General features: G+C 55.6%; 1 protein-coding gene across 1 annotated transcript in view; it reads left to right on the top strand.

Annotated features, from left to right (window-relative positions):
* Positions 1 to 1,220: 1,220 nt before the first annotated feature.
* ABCA2 (ATP binding cassette subfamily A member 2) overlaps positions 1,221 to 19,662 on the top strand; it is a 109,144-nt gene continuing 90,702 nt past the window's right edge. Inside the window, exon 1 of the mRNA XM_067561446.1 lies at positions 1,221 to 1,607. Coding sequence (XP_067417547.1) covers positions 1,542 to 1,607 — 66 coding nt within the window. The 5' untranslated portion in view covers positions 1,221 to 1,541. The remainder of the gene's footprint in view (positions 1,608 to 19,662) is intronic.

The following is a 19,662-nucleotide window of genomic DNA, read 5'->3' as shown; positions in this document are numbered from 1 at the left end:
AATCACTAGCAGAGGAACTACCTCTAGAGGGCATCAAAAAGACCAGAGGCCCACGCTGCTGCCTTGGATGATAATGCTACTAGCCTGCACACTTCAGAGGGGTATAGTGATGCTGGTTAGTTAATTGTCAGGTGCTTTGAGCTAATGGTTCTGAGGGCAAACTAGCAAAAGGTGAAAATACATAGCAGAGGGGGCAACTTTTAGTAAAGGTTCAAAGCAGGGAGGGAGGGAAGGACATACGCCCCAGTGTTCCGGTGAGCGAGGGAGGGGCACAGGTAAGGAAGCATGGAGGAGATGGAGCAAAAATCAGTGAGAAAATGAGGATCCGTCTAGCAAGATAGTGAAAAAAGCCCACGTCTGTAGCACGGTATCTAGCAGGGTCCCGCGGAGCAGGCAGGAGCAGTTCTGTTCCCAGTGCAGCTCCCCAGCTGCTGTGTGACCGTGGGCCTGGGGCAGACAAGTGGGGCAGCCACCCAAGGCGCAAAAAGCAAGGGGCGAGGCAATGAGCATGGGGGGTCATGTGCCCCTCCTAGATCTTTTGATAGCACCCCTCCCAGCCCAGACGGGTGGGGTGGCCCAATGAGGTGAGTCAGGGGATGGAGGCGTCACCCCCCTCCCCGAGTCCAGGCATGTGGGGCTGGCCTGAGCTACCTGGCGTGGTTGCTCGCGCCCCCCAAACATCACGTGCGCCCCCACTATCAATAGTTACCTGTCGCCTCTGGTTATGGGGCAGAAAAGGATGGAAAAAACCCCCAGCAGGCGGCACCAATGAGCCTGCTCTCCCAAAGTGCTAACATGCCAACATAGGGCCCCCCACGGCGCTGGGGGCTACCCTGCCCCACTCGGGGAGGGGAAACAAAGGCACAGAGGCCGGCAGGGACGGTCGGGCCCCACTGTTTTGTAACCCGCTGCGGATCATGCTCTAACTCAGGGGGCTCGGCCCCAGCCCCTACTCGCGCCCGTTCCCACGGGAGTCCGGGCCCCCGCTTCCACTGCAGAGCCGTGCCGGCGCTGCAGGAGCCGTGCAGACGGGACCCGGAGCAGGGGTCTGCACTCGCCCCCGGCCGTGCGTGCTGCCCAGGGGGGGGGCCGCGGGCTCGCTGGCTGGGCTGTGCGGCTTTAAGAGGCGGTTCTCCGGCGCCGGCCGGAGGCGGGGCTCGCTGCCTGCCGCCCCCCCCCAGCGGAATGCAGCCGCAGCGGGCTGGCCTTGCACCCGCACCCCCGGAGCACCTCCACCTGCGGGGAGCCGGCCGGGCCGAGCAGAGCCGCACGGAGCTGCCTGCGCGGTGCACGGTGCGGGACCCGCCTGCTGGCGCCACTCCAGCGGCTGCAGACGCGCCGCCAGGCCGCGGACTCCCCGGCTGCTCGCCTGGCCCCGCGAGTGACCCCGGCCCCGGGAGGGAGCCCCGATCCCCGCCCCCCAGCGCGCAGAGCAGCCGGCCGTGGCCAAGGATGGCGGCCGTGGGGGGGTGAGCGCTGCCCCCCCCCCCTTCCTCCAAGTGCACAGGAGCCGCGAATTCGCGGGGCGCGCCGCAGCCGCCATGGGGTTCCTGCACCAGCTGCACCTCCTGCTCTGGAAGAACGTGACGCTCAAGCGCAGGAGCCCTGTAAGTCTGCGCGCTATTTTCAGCCGCCCCGCAAAGCGCACGGGGGGCCGGGCTGGGGGGTGCACTCCGGGGGCCGGGCCGCCGGCCGGGGCCGCGTGGGGAGGCCGGTTAAAGGGCAGCTCCCGGGCAATCTGCCCCGCTGCTTTGCCTCCCGCCGCTGGGGCGCGTTCATCCTGGCCTGGGGGTGAAAGCGAAGCGCTGGCCGGGCTGGGAAGGAGAGGGGCAGAGAATGGGGGGAGATGCCTGTTGTCAGCGAGCCCCCTTCCTCCCCCACACCTCTATGGAGGCTGTAGCTTGCTTGTCCCTGGCTAGTAACCGTGCAACAGGAAGCCTCTGAAGGCAATCCTTGCCTGGCATGGAGATCCTGGGCAGGGAAATTCTGCCACCCCAGCCCCCAGTCCGCCTCCCAGCCCAGAGACCTCGCTCCTTGCAGACAGAGACATGGCAGCTGAGGGTGGGCCCTTGGTGTGGGGAGCAGGCCAGTATATGTAACGAGCTGTAGGGGGGTGGGGGGGAGTCACCAGGCGGCTTTGCCTTTTTATTTATCCTTTGCCTTTGAGCCTGAGGCTGCTCCCACCCACCAGGTCTGGGCCCTGGAAGTTGCAATACCCCAGGCTCTGGCTATGTGATGTGAATAACTAGGGGCGGTGGATGCAGAAATCTAGGGCTGTCTGCCTGCCAGGGTGGACGCAGTCTGCCCATAAACATGAAGAGTAACTGAGAAAGGCCGCTCCGAGTCCGTGCCTGTGTGTTGCTGTGCGCCGTGTGTGTACGGAGCAAACATGCCGGTGTGCGGTAGCAACAATTGGATGTCTTACCTGTGCAGCCTCCGTGTCCCAGGGTCACCTGGGTTACACATAGGTTTTCTCCGGTAGGAGGCACCACATACTTGTGCCGGTTCAGAACATACATGAGCTTCTGGGCTGGATTCATGTTGGTTCCAAGATCTACAGCTTTGTCATCTGCTTTCTCCACCCCCCCTCCTCTCTTTCCTCTCCCCCCCCCCCCCACCCCTGACTAAAATCCCAGGTTTTCCAAGCTCCCTTTTTATTATCCCTGTGGATGTGGATGTGTTATGGGAGCACTTTCACAAGCCATTTGTATCTGTGTGCTATAAATAGGTTTCCAAATCCTATGTGGGTCAGCTGTATCCTTCCCTGTTTGTTAATCTGGAGGGAGCTATCCTGCTTTTGGATCTCGGGAGGCAGCGCTGCAGCTTGAGAGAGATTTAAGGTGCATAGAGGATTTTCCCTTCCCCCTCCCCAGCCTGTCCCTTCCTGATCCCAAAGGCTGTGGGAGAAGATTCTCTTGTCAGATTTCTAAAAGAAGAATCAATTTGGCTCTAAGTATGAGGGTTCAGAGAAGAGGCACAGGAATGATTAAAGGATTAGAAAACCTGCCCTATAGCGATAAATGCGAGGAGCCTCCATCTGTTTAGCTTTGGAAAGAGAAGGTTGAGGAGTGCTTTGATCACAGTCTATAAGCACCTACACAGGGAACAAATATTTAATACTGGGATCTTCGATCTACCAGAGAAGAGTATAAAACATTCTAATGCCTGCAGGTTGAAGCAAGACGCATTCAGACTGGAAATGAGATGTAAATTTTTAATGGTGAGCGTAATTAACCCTTGGAACAATTTACCAAGGGCTGTGGTGGATTCTCCATCACTGACAATTTTTAAATCAAGACTGGCTGTTTTTTTCTAAAAGATCTGCTCTGGAAATTATTTTGGAGCAGTTCTTTGGCCTGCGTTATACAGGGGGTCAGGCTAGATGATCGCAATGGTCCTTTCTGGTCTTGAAATCTGTGAATATATAGGGATTATTGCTTACATTTAACTCCTTCCCATCCCCCAGCCATTTCGGTCTGATTCATTGTCAAGAAATTCCTAGGCTGACTAGCGTGTGTTATCTGCTACACGGCGTTCCTTCTATCGTGCGAGCTGAAATGGGCATTGATTTGAAGAGGAATTATGTGCATAGTAATGAAGGACATTATGCAGAATATGCTTGTGGGTTCCTTAGCAATGCAAGTGTCTTCCTTGGTTATTTAGCTACAATCCTGGGGCTTCGTTCAGTAACAGAGCGAGAGAAGCGGGGCTGGGGGGAAATGAACGAGTTGTGTTGGTGAAATAGCCCTTCCCAGTGTGGAAGCCCTTCCCAGGCCAGTGTGGAAGCCCTCTCCTTGGACACATTTAAAAGCAGAGTTGGCAAAGCGTTAGGCTCCTTTACTGGCAGGATTTTTTTTGGGGGGGGAGAACAGGTGACATGGCTTAATAGGTCTCTGGCCTTAGGGTTAGCAAGCAACAGCTTCAGAGATGTTGGGCTGGTACTTTTTCCCTCCCCGTCAAGTAACACAGGCCTGATCTGGCAACCCTTGCTCACATCAGCAGCCCTCAATTCCACTGATGTGATGGGGGAATTCGCAGGAGTGAGCGCTTGCAGCATTGGGCCCTATATCGTGGTATCTGGAGCATCGATGTCTCCGATCATCCAGCTGGGATGTGCTTGTGAAGGGGAAGGATCGGGTAAGGCTGGGCAGAATTCTCTCTTTATGCCCAAAGCCCTGCTGTGTCTCCATACCCACTAGCTTTATCCCAAGGTACCAGAACCCAGCTTAGTAAATTAGCTTCTCTGCTGGCTGAGTCATCCTGTTGCATTACTAAGCAGTGCTGGCCAGACGTCATGCCAACGAGTGCCTAGCCTTGTGCTGTGAATTCCTGCCCCGAGAGAAGGTGCGTGGGACCCTCATACTGAGAGTTTTGGAGGGAGGTGTGTCGAGCTAGTAAATGCTCGGGGCAGCTCTGCTTTTTCAGGTCTGATTTTCTTTTTGCCGAGAGTAACGTGCGACAACCCGAATTGCTCCTGGACGCACTGGCCACCCAGGCCCTGGGATTCGTTCCTCAAAATCTAGGCAGTCACTGTGAAGTGTGGGCTGCACCCTCTGTGCATTGGAATTTTTTGCTTTCTGAATCCTCTTCCCAACTGGCTCAGCTTCTCTGAAGAGGGGGCAGAAGGATGCTTTGGGGGGGATCAGAGCTGCTGCAGTAGCTGCCTTTCTTCTAGCACTGGGGCTGCCCTGCTCTGTGGAGCAGGGCATGTGGTGGATCCAGCGGCTACAAGAACTGGGCACACCCCATAGCATTGTGTGTGGGCTAAATACCTAGCTAGATGGGCCACGGGGGCCAGAGTCTCCTGTCTGATGCCGGGACGCGGCCTATGCAAGGAGTGCATCTCGGTCACCAAAGGAGGGGCAATAAGTTGCCCAGGCAAGTTGCGCTGGCATCATGCGCCTTGGTGCAGTGACGCGCTGCCCAGGGGATGCATGTCGAGCTAGAGTCTGCCAGCCTCCCGCTGGGCAGCGCCCTGATGTTGGTGAGGCTCCCTGGGGAGCAGGGTGTTCAGCGTGAGGCTGGCAGGGTCTGGCCGAGAAGTGGCACCTCCCCCGGCCACCTGGCGAGCGTGTGCGTGAACCTGGCGAGCAGGGAGCACCCCCGCGGCTCGGGGGCTTGCAGAGCGTGTGTCGGAGCAGCTGCCCCAGCAGATGCAGTGGGAGCCGGGCTCTACTTAACTGCCGCACCTGTGTGCCGGGGCGCCCCCAGGCCCTGCCTCTGTGCAGCCTGTTTGGCTGGTGCATGGCACCTCTCTTGCCACCCATGGCTTCTGCTGTGGGCTGGGCACCGGTCACACCTGGTGCGCCCCTGGCTGTGACCTGCGCGCTCCCTGCCCCAGGCGTCGCCGTTTCGTGTGACCCTGGCTCTTTGCCTTGGCTTGGGTAACTGGACCTCTTCCTCTCTGCACTGGTGTAATCACTGTGTTACCTGGTACCTCGCCCTGGGGCAGTGCCTGAGCGGGTGGGTCCTGTGCCAAGGTGGAGCGGGTCTCAGCAGCCCTTCCCCTGCTCCTGCTGGTCTTCTGTTTGCGAAGCAGCCAGCGCTCCTGCCTGACCAGGTGAAAGCTGAACTTGTGCCCTGCCAGGCAAAAATACAGGTTGGAATTGGATTTCAGCATCCGAGCTGGGCCCCTGATGTGGGCCCGGGGCAGGGATTAAAGTGAGGGGGAGCCGGGTAAGTGTAACTTCCCTCCTCCCCGCAGTACGGTTGTGGTAACCGCTGCTGAGCTGCATGCGCCTGTGCCCTGGCTGTGTGGGGCTCCCAGACGCCCCCTCTGATCAGCACCTGGACTGGTCATAGCGCCTGGGGGGTAGTTGCACCCTGCGGCTGCCACTCAGCTCTGATCTCACAGACAGCGCCTTGCGCACACGCTCTCCCGTCTGGGGTAAGTGGCTCTCAGACCTGCCCCGGACTGTCCCTCCAAGCCACACCATGCCCTTGTGTGTCTGTGTGCCACTAAGGAATGGCGAAGAGATGACACCAAGGAGGAGCGCTGTGAGATGGGGTAGGGGTGTCTGCTGTAGCCTTTGCAGTGCGGACAGTGAGACAGAACAGATGCTGAATCGTGGACCGGATGGTCTCTCACCTGCAGAGGTGCAAGAACGTGGTGGGTGGCAAAACCTAATGAATAAGACATTGGCCGGGAGTCAGAAGAGCTAGGCTGTATTCCTGCGTCTGCCACTGACTTCCTCGGTCACCATGGGCAAGTCACTTTCTGCTCTGTGCCTCAGTTTCCCCTCCCACTCTCTTGTGTACCTAGACTATAAGCTTCTTGGGGCAGCACTTGGCACAATGGAGCCCTGAGCTCAGCTGGGGTCTAAGTGTTGCTGTAGTACAAATAAGAAGCTGTGAACAATGTCTTGTGTTGAATTCTAAGGCTAGTGTGTCAGAAGTCAAGGCTGTTCTTCCGAGGCTCCACGTTACAGTTAGGGCCTGGCTTTTTCCCAAAAGGGCTGAGCATCTGCATTTCTCAGCCGCTTTGATGGCACTGGTAGATGCGTATCGCTTCTGAAATCAAGTTGCTTGTCATTTGGTTCCCTCTGGAGAGATCTGCTGGGACGGGTGGTGCTGGGTTACCCCTGCACCACCAGGTAATGGGCACCCTTGCCCGGTGGGTGAGGCCGGGTTTGGATCAGCGTGAGCAGAGAGGCAGGAGAGTTGTACACGAGCATGACAATGACTCCAGCTGATCTAAGTTCTGCAGTGACACAGCAAGTCAGGGCTGAATGGCATCTCCGCTCTCACTGAGCGCACATTAGATGCGTGCTGTGTGTGTCACTAACACTTCGCTAGTCGCTTTCTGCTTCCCTTTTTCCCTTCTTTGCTCTCGATTACCAAGAAGTTTGTGACCTTGCTCCTCCTTCGCCAGCCCCGGCCTCCTGCCCGCTTTGCTCGGCAAAGGCCTGATCTGGCATCGCTGCTCTCCGAAACCCTTTCTGTGGCCTCGGGATGTGACGTCGCACGCATTGGGATCAGGCAGTGGCGGGAAGGGTGCTGCCTTCGAAAAGAAGAGGTGCTTTGTGTTCCTGTGTGCACTTTGTGGGTCGCAGCAGGGGAAGCATGAGAGTCTTGTGGTATTTTGTTAAAGGTGTCCTTGCAAAGGGCAATTGTTTGTCTTCCCTTTTGCGCTGTTTTAGGGTGCATGTCAAAAGGGGAAGGAGGGGGGGTTGGCTGTATTTTTTTTAATTTTTTTTTTTACATTAGAAATTCAGGTATTGTCTACCCTGGGAAGAGTCTGTAGATGACTGGAGAGCCAGCAGAAGTATTCCTCCTCAAAAGAACTATATTGAGATGCAATTAAGATTGAGAAGAAGCCTCTGGAAGTCCAAGATCTCTAACAACATAACTGGGATGTTATCTTCAAAAACAGGCAATTCAACCCAGGATTTTCAGAATTAAGGTTGCCCTGCTTTCCAGACACATGAAGGTAAGAAATGCACAGTGAAGGCACCCAAACACTGTTAACTCTACCCTGTTGTGGCGCCCTGCTAGCATGGCTAAGGGGTTTGAGTATTTGGAGTCCCAGATTAGATTGCATTGACTTTTTTTAAACAAACAATTTTTTCATATTTTCGTCGTCCTCATTGCATCACTGCAGGGCAGAGTTAAGGTTGTTTGGCTGCCTTGTGCTGTCCATTTCTTACCTTTTCACATGCTGGGACTTCAGTGTGACCTGAACGCTGAATTTCCTGGGTTTTGTAATGCCTGGCTTGGAGAGAACTCCAAGGTTGCCAGAGTTCCTTATAAATCCCCAGGCAAGCCATTCTGGACTCGAGTCAATGCTGTCCGTTTGTGCTGCATTTTTCATACGAACCGGCGAGATTGAATCATGGCTTTAAGAGCACAGCAGAGCTCCACCTGAAAGCCAGTGTTGCAGTGAGCACCTGTGTAATGCCATGAGAGCGTCCAAGGAAATGGAACCTGAGCAGCTTGCGTGGGGAGATGACTTTTGTTCAGACTATTTTAAATTCTTCTTTAACACTCCCCCCTGTGTGTATGTGGGGGGAGCTCCTTCTGTAAAGGATCACGCCCCTCCCAGCGAAGGACTGAGAGCCCCCACGCCACGGTCCCACACTCCTCCTGGCCCTCCGACTGGGAAGGTCAGGCTGTTTGTGCCATCTGTCTTCTAAAGTTAAAAAAAAAAGAAGGCAAAGCTGGGGAAGGGGAGGGGGGAGAGGACTTGATTTGTTAAAACCACCACGAAAGACTGTCCAGGCCTGCTCTGTTCACCGACAAGGTGCAAAAATGGTCCGAAATCATTGCCAGATGGTCTCTCTGAGCTCTGTGCAGGATGGGGCTCAGCGGGGACCCACCAGTGAGACGGCCCTGTTCACTGAACACAAGTACCGGAGCTGTGATCTGCATCCCCAAGGGGGGGGTCTGAAAGATCAGGTGTAACTATTTATTGACGCCAGCTCTCTGCTCGCAGAGTCACTGGTGTTCTTTGGCCCTTTGAAGTGTAATATGCCGATCCCGTGGAGGGGGGTGTGAGATTGAGATTCAAATATGGGGGCACCTAACACACATTCTAGCCAAATGAGGTGCATTTTTCTGCCCTGGTGAGCCACTCCAGATTCCTGGGAAGCTTTCTACACCAGCAGCAGCCTCACCCTCGGCTCAGTAACGGCTACAGAGCGGCTGGGCGGGTCGGAGGCAGACCTGGAGCGAGCTGGCTCTAACCAGCAGCGCGGCTGTTTGCTGCGTGGGCGGTGGCTAGCGCTAGCTATGCAAGTGCGCCTGGGGGTGGGGCGGGTTTGAGCGCACCTGCTCCAGCAGAGCGAACACACCTGTCGAGCCTTGCTGGGAAGCAGCCTCTCCGCTGCCGTGTAGGCCTCATCTTAATGCTGCCATCGCCGGCATGAAAAGCTGTTTCCCTGCAGCGCCTGCCATCTGGAGTGGCCTTCCTGGTCGTCTTCAGGTGTCCCATGGGGACTCCGGGCAAGGATGCCGAAACTCGGGTGCCTAAAGCGAAGTAATTGAGGTGCCTAGTTTCCAGAGGTGCTGAGTGCCCTTGGGTTTCAGTTGGCTTCCATGGATTATGGTCAGGATCTTTGCAAATCAGGCCACTTCTCTGGGTGCCTAGATATAGGTGCCCAGGTCTGATTTTCTTGGCCTGTACCTCTCTGTGCCTCTGGTTCCCCATGTGTAAAATGGGGGTGATGACCATGCCCTGCTCCCAGAGAGCTTGGCTTTCCTTCGCTGATGCTTCTTTGAGCTGCTGTTGATTTGTACGTGGGAGGTGCCCAGATGTGCGGGTGATGGGCGGCATATAAAACCTGAAGATCCATAGGTAGAGGGCCGGCATGTTGCTGTCAGTTCCACAGGGACCCCCTGACTGTGTTTACAGTTTGAGGGTGGGGATTGGGGTTACCTGCAGCTTTGCCTCCCCGTAGCTCTGCAGGGAAGCTCTGCCTAGCTTCTTCTTCTTCTTTTTCTTCCCCTAACAACAGAAGTTTGTTGACTTTTTGCATCCGCCAGCGCTCTGGCCAGCATTTTCAGAAGAGCTCAGTGCACTGAATCAGGGCCTGGTTTGCCAAAGAACTGCAGGTATTGGGGTCTGCTGTCTTTGATTCCCTCATAGGCACCAAAATAATGGGCTAGGTTTTCCAGTCTGGCTCTGAATGGGCACTAAGCACCTGAAAATCTGGCCCTGAGCAATCTTGAAAGTCTGTGAAAGCCGTGAAAACCTGAGGCCTGTTGATTTGTCTGTTTCTGTGGAGTAGTTGGTCTGTTAGGGTCTCAAAAGTCCCTTCTGAACATAAGGGGGAGCAGAAAACCCTTTTATATGAACAGTTTGTGGGACTGGAATGGAAAAGCAAAAGAATCGGGAGAAACTGTTTGAAGGCCGTTCTGCCAGAAACGGGAACTTCTAAAAATGGGTCAATTAAAACAAACAAAAGCAAGTTGAGTCTGTGCTTTTTAAATGCCGAACTGCAGTGCAAGGGCGAAATACTTCGCAGTCAGCTAACCAAGGGGATTTGCCTCTGTGAGGCAGTGGGATTTTTTTCTGTAATATGTTTGAGTCCCGTTTTGTGCCTCAGTTTCCCCTATTTGCTGCATTGTTTCCCAGTGAGTGGGAGGGGACTGGGATGTATGGATGGGGATATCACCTAGCCCTCTGAGCCTTAGTCTCCATATCCAGGGAGCAGCTGAGAAGACCAATTGCCAGGGCATTGGCACTTAGCAACCAATGACCCGGAGGGAGATGGCGTTCCCTGCCTCTCCTTAGGGAAGCTGAACAACCATTCCCCAGCCCGAGATCAGAGCACGGGAGGGTTATGAGGTGGAGGAGAATTGTTGGCTGCTGGAAGGCTTTCTCCTGGAGCTTGACCAAGGAGGTCAGATGGAGGGAGGGAGAGCTTGACCCAAGGGGCTTGGCCACTACAGCTTGGCCACCCAGAATGGACTATGCTTTAACCTTCATTTCTCTAGACCCCCCTCCCCAAGGAATTCCTGTGCTGTGTTCCAGCTGATGAATAAACCCCCCTGTTCTGACAACGCTGGGTGAGGTGCACTGATCTCCAAGGAATCGACTAGTCTCCATCGGGGTCTGTCTCCGTTAGACTTACTGAATGGAGCTCTGGTGTGCTGCAGAGGTGCTGCAGGCCGTGAAGCTGGGTGGCTTACCCTGGAGGAAGAGCGAGATGCCTAGGGGGTTCTGGCTCACTGAAGTAGTTCCTCCTAGAGACCCTTCCAAAACTGGGGCCATAGCAGTAACCCTGAGCCTGCAACCAGTTCAAGTCAGAAAACTTGCACCTGAAGGTGGCTGCAGGTGGGACTCATCTAGTTTGCAAGACTCCTCCCCATCTGCAACAGTCCCTCACTGAGCAGTGCACAGGCTGGTTGGGTTAGGGGGGCGGAGAGAATAGCAGAGTTGATGTGCTTCAGGTTGGGACAAACTAGTCGACTTCGGTATGAGTGCTTCCTACTGGCTGACAACCTCATCCTGGCATTATTGGGTTACTAGGAAAATGCTTCCAGTAGCAGAGCATCCTGCCTGGCTGGGCTCTGTCCGTGAATTCCTAACCCAGCACACCAGGATTGGTCCCCAGGAACCTCCATTTGATAGCGGGGTGGGAAGGGGCGAGAGGTCAACATGTTTCTGATGGAGCAGTTTTCTGTCCTAAATGGCAATTTTGGCAAAACCTAAAGGTTTTGTGGGAATACGTCAATTTCCGTCAAAACCTGCAACAGAAAAATGTCTCAGTGAATCTCCTCCATCAGGTAAAAATGTGTCGCTTTGATGAATTCAACTTGATTGCTTTGATTTTTTTTTAACTTAAAATGGCTTGATCTGTTTGCATAGTGTGTCTAAAACATGTATTTAGCAAGACTTAATTTTGATCATGTCCAAACATAATATGCAATCTGAGTCAAAATGGGTTGGAATTCTTGATGTGCAGGAAACGTGGCAATTCTGGCTTTTGGTTCCACTTTGGAACGAAAACAAATGTCAAGATGTCTGAATTTTCCTAGTGAAAACTTTGTTTCCCAACTGCTCTGTCCCCTGGTAAAAGGCGGGGAGAGCTTCTGTGTGGTCACTTAAAGGCCAGAGACAGGAGTAGGATATGAAGGCGGCTGGGGGGACGGGACAGGACAGACCAGCAAGCCCCCACTCTCCTCCCAGTGGAAATGTCAGTTGAAAAGTTCCTGCTGGTTTCAGTTGGGGAATTGGTGTTGGGTGTGGAGTCACCAGCTAATGGTTCTTGAAGCCACTGGTCTCTCTCTCACACTCACTCTCACACCCACTCACACCTTGCCAAGAGTGGAATTTCCTTTCAAAAGCGGCAGTTTCTTTCTGTGGAAGCCCTCGCAGCTCAGGGGACGCCGCCTGTGTGTGTCCCTGGGGTGACTGCAATCCGGCTGCTTCCTTCTGCTATGCTACGGCTAGGCTCGGCTCTTGCTGCCGGGGACTCGGGACGCTTGGGTCCACTGATCTCCTGTGGGACCTTGGGCCAGTCCCGTCCCCTCTCCATACCCCCATCCAGCCTTTCTGTCTTGTCTAGCTTCAGCTTGTTGGGGGCAGGGATTGCCTCTCACTCTCTGTACAGCACCGAGCGCCATGGGGCCTCTGGTGCTATTGTGTGGCATGTAAAGCCTAACGCTTGAGCCAGTGCGACTTGAGGCCTTGACTTCAGAGTGGCAGGATCGGGCCCTAAAAGCAGGTTCTGCTGCTGTAGCTTTAGTCACAAAGGCCCATGGCCATAACCCTGTTCTCTGGTCTCTAGAGCAGTGAGAGCTGAGCCTTGGAGGCAGCAGCGTACCCTGGTGCGGTGGAGAATCTCACCGGCCTCTCCTGCATGCACAGTGGTTACGGTTGATCTGTAACTGGCCCCAGAGAGGGGTCTGGTGATTCCTTTCCAACGAGGTCAGCGGGGAGGGTACGGCAGCCCTCTGATGCCAGCGAGCAGCCGGACAAGTTGTGGATGTGATATACCTTGACTTTAGCAAAGCTTTTGATCTGGTCTCTCTCAGTATTCTTATCAGCAAGTTACAGAAGTATGGGTTGGATGAATGGGCTATAAAATGGATAGAGAACTGGCTAGAGCATAGGGCTCAGAGTAGTGATCAATGGCTCCATGTCTAGCTGGCAACCGGTCACAAGCGGAGTGCCCCGGGGGTCGGTGCTGAGGCCGGTTTTGTTCAACATCTTCATCAATGATCTGGAGAATGGGGTAGATTGCACCCTCAGCACGTTTGCAGATGACACTAAGCTGGGGGGAGTGGTAGATACCCTGGAAGGTAGGGATAGGATACAGAGTGACCTGGACAAACTGGAGGATTGGGCCAAAAGAAATCTGATGAGGTTCAACAAGGACAAGTGCAGAATCCAGCACTTAGGAAGGAAGAATCCCATACACAGCTACAGACTGGGGACCGACGAGCTAGGCAGCAGTTCTGCAGAAAAGGACCTGCGGGTTACAGTGGATAAAAAGCTGGATATGAGTCAGCAGTGTGCCCTGGTTGCCAAGAAGGCTAATAGCATATTGGGCTGCATTAGTAGGAGCATTGCCAGCAGGTCACGGGAAGTGATTATTCCCCTCTATTCAGCATTGGTGAGGCTGCATTTGGCGTATTGTGTCCAGTTTTGGGCCCCCCACTACAGATAGGATGTGGAGAAGTTGGAGAGAGTCCAGCGGAGGGCAACAAAAATGATTAGGGGGCTGGAACACAAGACTTATGAGGAGAGGCTGAAGGAACTAGGCTTGTTTAGTCTGCAAAAGAGCAGAGTGAGGGGGGATTTGATAGCGGCCTTTAACTACCTGAAAGGGGGATCCAGGGAGGATGAAGCTGGGCTGTTCTCGGTGGTGGCCGATGACAGAACAAGGAGCAATGGTCTCAAGTTGCAGTTGGGGAGGTCTAGGTTGGATGTTAGGAAAAAGTTTTTCGCTAGGAGGGTGGTGAAGCACTGGAATGGGTTACCTAGGGAGGTGGTGGAATCTCCATCTTTAGAGGTTTTTACGCTGAGGCTTGACAAAGCCCTGGCTGGGATGATTTAGCTGAGGTTAGTCCTGCTTTGAGCAGGGGGTTGGACTAGATACCTCCTGAGGTCCCTTCCAACTCTGATTCTATGATTCTGGCTCCGGCTTGACCTCGCACCCAGGGCTCTGCCCTGACAGTTTGGACGTCGGAGCGACTGGAGCTGGAAATGCCAACGTCCTGGCGGACATTAATTCCCCTTTAAAACCAGCATTAACGCTGGGCAAGCCTGGAGCCAGGGCAGGCTGATTGTTGTTCATTAATGCGAAGTGGCCCTGGCTGCAGATCGGGGCCCCACTGTGCCAGGTGCTGTATGAACAGGAAAGACCCCAGATCCTGGCTCCGAAAGCGCCTGCTCTAGGTACGACAGTGTCACAGTCGTAGAGGGCCAGGGGGGACCACTGCACTCTGACCTCCTGTATGTCACGGGCCACGAAGCCCACCCAGTGACACTGCGGTGAGCCCAGAGCACGGCTGACTTCCCTGCCACACGCGGCAGCCACTGGCCCATGGCAGGAGCAGCCCGAAGCCTGGAGGGCCCTTGTGTGAGGTCCCAGTAACAACCCCGTGACACGGGTGTCCCCCTTTCAGAGGGCTGTGTGGCTGAACTCCGTCATCCTGGCACGTGCTCTTGGAGGAAGGGTTGGGGTTAGGGTGGGGCGGAAACTGAGGCACAGAGGCGAAGCAGCTTGCTTCAGGCCACAGTGCAGAGTTGGGGGGTGAGGGTCAGGAGTCCCATGCTTGTTCCGCTAGGCCAGTGATCCTCAGACCTCAGTGATTCAGGAGCCAAATTAGTGATCAGCATTACCCAAAAGAGCCACAGGAGTGTGAATTCATTGTTACTTTTACACACTCACACACTCCCAGTAAAATGACTGACCAAGTATTCTTTTATCACCTACAATTGGTTAATAACCTAGTAAAAGCATCCGGATAGTTAATAACTTAGGCTGGTTAATAATTAAATCACAGTGTTAATAGCATGTGCTGCGAAGAGCCGCCGGGGAGACATTCATGTGGCTTGGGAGCCTCCGTCTGCGTATCCCTGCGCTAGGCCTTGCCCTTCCAAAGCGCCGAGAGCGACGGCTGCTCCCCCTGGTCCCGGAGTGCGCTGTGTGATGCCCCGTCTCGCTCAGGGCAGCTCGCGGGATGTGATTCCTTCCCCCATCCACGTGTGTGGCCGCGAACCAGGGACTGGACTCGAAGCATTTCGGTCGCTCTCCTCCTTCCTCATCCCTAGGCCCCGCGGCTTTGCCGGGGGTGTGTCTCGCCGCCCCGGCGCGGCCGGTCGGCTCCGAGCTCTGCCGCGCACGCCGCTCTCTCAGTTGGCCGCCTGGCTGGGCGATGGGGTCACTCTGCTGTTTGGCCCCCACCCCAGTGATCGGGGGAATGGGGCTAGGATTGTGGCGGGCAGCCGTCCTGGCGCTGCTCAGTCTGGCATCTCCAAGCCTACGGCGAGCCGCAGCCGTTCAGCGAGGAGCTGGGCGTCCTTCTGCCTGACCACAAACACTTCCGCCAGGTGTAGATTTAAAGGGAAATGCTCCTTTCGAGATGGTTGTGGGGGGAGGAGGCACTGGGACATCCAGACCCTTAGCAGAGACCTGGCCATCTCCTGCTTCCCTTCTATCCAGGCCCTGTGACATGCCCATCAGCTCCCAGCAAAGGCAGGCTAGCTGGGACTCCCTGTGCAGCCCTCCCCTTCCTGCCCGGAGGGGTGGGAAGCTGCACGCTGGCTGAGTGCCGGAGCTGGGCCGAGCCATGCCAGCTGGGCAGAGGAGCAGTTCTTTGCCCCATCCATTGTCTTGATTAGCTCATCATCTAGAGAAGGGGGGTGGGGGTGGGGGTGGGGGAGGCAGGGGATTGTTAATACTTAATTGTGTTACAGTTGTACCTAGGAGTCGTGGCCCAGGCCCCCACAGTGCTAGGCGCTGCACAGATGCAGACCGGGTAGACGGTCCCTGCCCCGTAGATCAAGGACCATTGATCTTGGTCAGTAAATATTGAGGTTTGCTCTGTTGAAATCCCAGTTTCCTGAGTTAACGAGATGGAATCCGAGGCACGGAAGGGGCAAGTGACTTGCTCAAGGCCACCCAGCAAGTCAGTGGCAGAGGCTGGGAATAGAGCCCAGGAGTCCTGCTTGAAGCTCAGGGTTCTAGCCTTACTCCCACTGCAGCGCCAGGGAACAGTGAGGCCTTTCCTTCCCCTCCCGCAGCCTTTGTCTCCCCTTCTTCTCCCCTTCCTGTTTTTCACTTCCCCCACACCTGTCTGCGGGAATATATTTTTCCTCTTCCTTTGGCTTCCGGGATTGGCCATGCTGTCTCAGACCGCCCCCTGCTGGCCACTTTGGTGCCTGCATTCCTCTACTCTGTGCTCACCCATCCTGCCAAGGGCAGCATTTCCATTTGAGTGGGTGTGGCTGGGGTGGGGAGGGGGCAATCAAGCTAGGGGAAAGAGGCCGCGGGGGACTGGGCACCCAGGGGGCATGAATTGCAACAAGCTGGGTGGAAGAGGAGCAGGCTAATTTCACATTGAATCCAGCCATGCAGGGGAAGTCGGACCGTTCAAGGGGGGTTAGGGCACGTCCGTATGTCACTGTGATTGCCGTTCCCCTGGTGAAGCTAGGGCTATGTGGGTGCGTTAGAACTGCCGGGGGATTTGGGTACTGGAATGTATCAGAGCCAGCTCTCCAATACAGCAAAGGGTCCATAATGCAGCATCTCTTTCCATCCTGCCATCTCTGGGCATCTCCCCTGCCGGGTTGCAGCTGCTTCAGCCGAGTGGATGATTAAAGGTCTCGCACAAAGCCCCTACACTGGCAGAGGGCTTGGTAACTTAAAGGAGGAGCTGGTGAGTTCCTGAGCCTTGCCCGCTGCGGGAATCAGAACTGAGCATCATGTCTCTCACTTACTCCGCTCTCCAGTCCGCAGCAAATCAGTCAGGGCTGCACTGCTTCTTTTTGGGCCGTGCTGGGTAATGGGAGTGATGGATGCAAACAGCTCCACGGGGGCAACGCTCTGGGATTTGCTAGGATGTCTGTCAACGTTCGGGCGGTGCATTTCTCCTCGGTGCTGTCACTGCACGTTAAGCCGTGAGGGCCCGAGCGGCGCGATGGCCATGCGTGCGCTCGGTGTGCAGGCACTGGCCTCTCATTGCATCCCGCATGTGTGTGCAGCTGGGTTTCCAAAATGTGACCTTTTAAAGTTCACCGGTGTGGGGAGGAGGGTGCTGTGTACTCCAAACTGTGGGCCTCTTCCTCTCTGCCACAGGGATGAGTCTGTGTCCGACTGTCTCTTGTTCTTTTCGATCGTCGCTTCGGTGGGGGCAGGGACTGTCTTTTTGCTCTGTCTGTCGCCGTGTCTAGCGCTGTAGGGCTTGGTCCAGGATTGAGGCTGTCCGGTGCTGCTGAGAATGCTCATCTGTCCCCAACCCCCCCATCTCTGGAAGGGGGTGGGTGTCTGGTAGGGTGGGGAGAGCTGGGTTGATCTTTGTGGGTTCATATTCTAAGTAATCTCTCCTCCCCACCCCACCCCCAAAAAAAGAAGGAAGGATCCTCTCTACCATCCCCAAACCTTCTTATCCTGTGTTCTGTTAAGGCCCATAGGCCCCAGTCAGTTGTGCTAGGTGCTGCATGCACGTAGCAGGGGGACGGTCCCTGCCCCAAAGGGCTGGCGGTCTCAGTAGGATGACCGTCAGCGGCTGGATGGAGAGCACTGGGGACCAGGGAGGACTGGCTGGAGTGTAAGAAGCAGTGATCCCAAACCTTCTCCGCCAAGTCCCAGCTCCTCCCTTCTATGCAGCAAGCAGTGCAGCGTAGACCCCTGGCAGGGCCTGGTGCTGCGAGGATCAGGGACGGGCAGTTGAAGCCGCCAGCCTTTTCCCAAACACGTTGGCTATGGTGAGTGCCCGGCGGTGCCAACCCCTGTGATTTTTATAGGAAATTTCCAGCTATTTGGTGGGGGGTTTTTTTGCCTTAAAACCCCAGCAGCTGGAGTCACATGAATAGATAAAAAAAAAAATTGAATCGATTTCTAGCACTTGTGGTTGTGGAGAAAAGCTGGAAAAAGAGTCCCCTAAAGATTCAAAATCCAGAAGGTGAAGAAATAGAGCCGCACGTGTTGGTTTTCAGCCGCGCTCCTGACTTTTACTGGTGTTGGCATGTTTTGGGGTGACCCTGCTAAGTATTCCTGGGGCCCGCGGCATGCGGTGGTGCAGATGTCTCCAGAGAGCCAGGGGACTGCGGAGAGACCGAGCACAGCCGTGCTGCCCTTTGTGCTTCTGCTACTCTGCGTGCTCCCCGGGCGTGGCAGGCCCGCTTGCACCCAGCGTTCCCCGCTTGTTCGGTACAGCCGGGATGTGAAGGGGGAGGGGCGGTGAGAAGCGTGTCACTGGCGGAACGTGGGAACGCGTGTGGATTTGGCCTTTTATGGGCTTGCAAACTGAGTAGCTTATGCAGGAAAAGCAGCCCCATCATCCTCTCCCCCCCCATTTCCCTGCGCAGTTCCCAACTCCCCTAGGGCAATCGCTCCCCTGGGTTATGGTTCTGCATGCCTACTAGCTTGGATGGGAGTTGTTCCTGTTTCTGGCAGGGGCTGGATTTGATTCTTGCAGGACAGCCAGCGGGTGGGAAAGCGGCTCTGATTGCGCCGCGTCGGAATTAGAAATCTGGTGCCAATCCTGATTTGTAGTTTGGAAGCAGCGAGGCGCTCCGGTCCTGGCTTGGACTGGGCTGTGCTCAGCGCTGTACAAACGCAGAGCAAGGAGACGGACCTTCCAGCCAAGGCTTCAGGAAACGATGGCGGAGAAGCTCCCAAGGGGACAGGAGCGTATAAGCAAATATAACTGGGCAGAGAGCAGACAAGGTGGTTTGCTGGTGCCTAGGCCGTGCAGAGGTGCCGTAGAAACACGCTGGGCTTTGTGATTGGGGAGGGGGATGGATGAACCTGCAGCCTTTCTGTGTCGGAGGCTGTCTGGAAACCATGATCTAAACCCAGAGGGTTTGGGGCCGGAGATCAGCGACTGGTGCTGAGCTGGCTTCCTGCAGCTTGATGAGATCGCCCCTCATTGCCGAGGTGCTAACGTGAGGGGTGGCTTCATGGCGATGCAGGTGTCTAGCAGCACCTTGAGGATCTAATCGACAGCCCCGCAGAGCCGGGTTGTGGATCGCTGACTGCAGGGGCTGTGGGGATGCTCACAGACCCCGGGACTGGACACCTGCAGGGCAGACACAGGACTCGAAAGATGGGAGTGTTCTGCGCAGGTTCTAGCGTTGGCTGCTTCCCATTGATTTACTCGTGACTTTCTAACACCCTCCTCCATCGTTGAGTTCTCCAGGGCGTAGCCTGCTCTTGGGATCTTCCCTGCGGTCAGAGAGGTGGAAGGCAGGTCTCCTGGTCCAAAGTGCAGAGTGAGGGGTCTCCTTGGACCCAGACTGTGGTCCGTTAGGCGAGACGGGTGACGGGGAGGGAACCAAAAGTTACACCCTCTGCATCCAAATGGAGATCGGTTACATCCACCAGCATCCCAGGCCTGGCAGGCGGGCTGGGGCACGGGAGCAGCTGCCCCCAGGGATCCTTCGCCCAGAAGAGCTGCTCTGTTAAACTGCGCCGCAGATGGGTCTGTCTGGGGTTTGTGCGTGGGACAGGGCCCTCGGTGGGAGCCTCCCCCCTGGCTGTTAGGTTGATTCAAAGTCCATTGACATGAACGGAAATGCTCCCATGGACTTCAGTGGGCTCTATATCAGGTCCTAGTTCGCAGGGGCTGGATGGGAGGCCGTGTGCTGCAGTGGACAGGAGGCCTGGCTTCTGTTCCCAGCTCTGCCACTGACCTGGCGGAGTGAGTCACCGCACTGTGCTGGGCCTCAGTTTTCCCATCTCTACAGTGGGGAGAGGGAGACTGCGGTGCTTTGCAAAGTGCTCGGAGATCTGGGGATGAGATGCACGAACAACAGCTAGAGGTGGTGGTGGTGTGTGCTTGGGCGTGCGCATCCTCCTTAAAGATCCAGCCCTGGCTCCCTTTGAGGATGGAGGGTTGGGGGAGGAGGGCGGTGGCAAGGCAGTTGTAGCAGGGTTTCCCCTCTAGTGTTACCACATCTCACCCCCAAGTGCCCCCTGCCCTGGCTGTGGGTTTGCTGCATGTCCCTGCTGTAATACGCATCACTTCCTTGGGCTGCTCAAACGTGAT

This window comes from Emydura macquarii, unplaced genomic scaffold, assembly GCF_026122565.2.
Source record: "Emydura macquarii macquarii isolate MOO-44397 ecotype Brisbane River unplaced genomic scaffold, CSIRO-AGI_Emac_v2 contig_2417, whole genome shotgun sequence".
Taxonomy (NCBI): Eukaryota; Metazoa; Chordata; order Testudines; family Chelidae; genus Emydura; species Emydura macquarii.
Note: the sequence above shows the minus strand (reverse complement) of the source record. Positions and strands in the feature narration are given on the sequence as shown.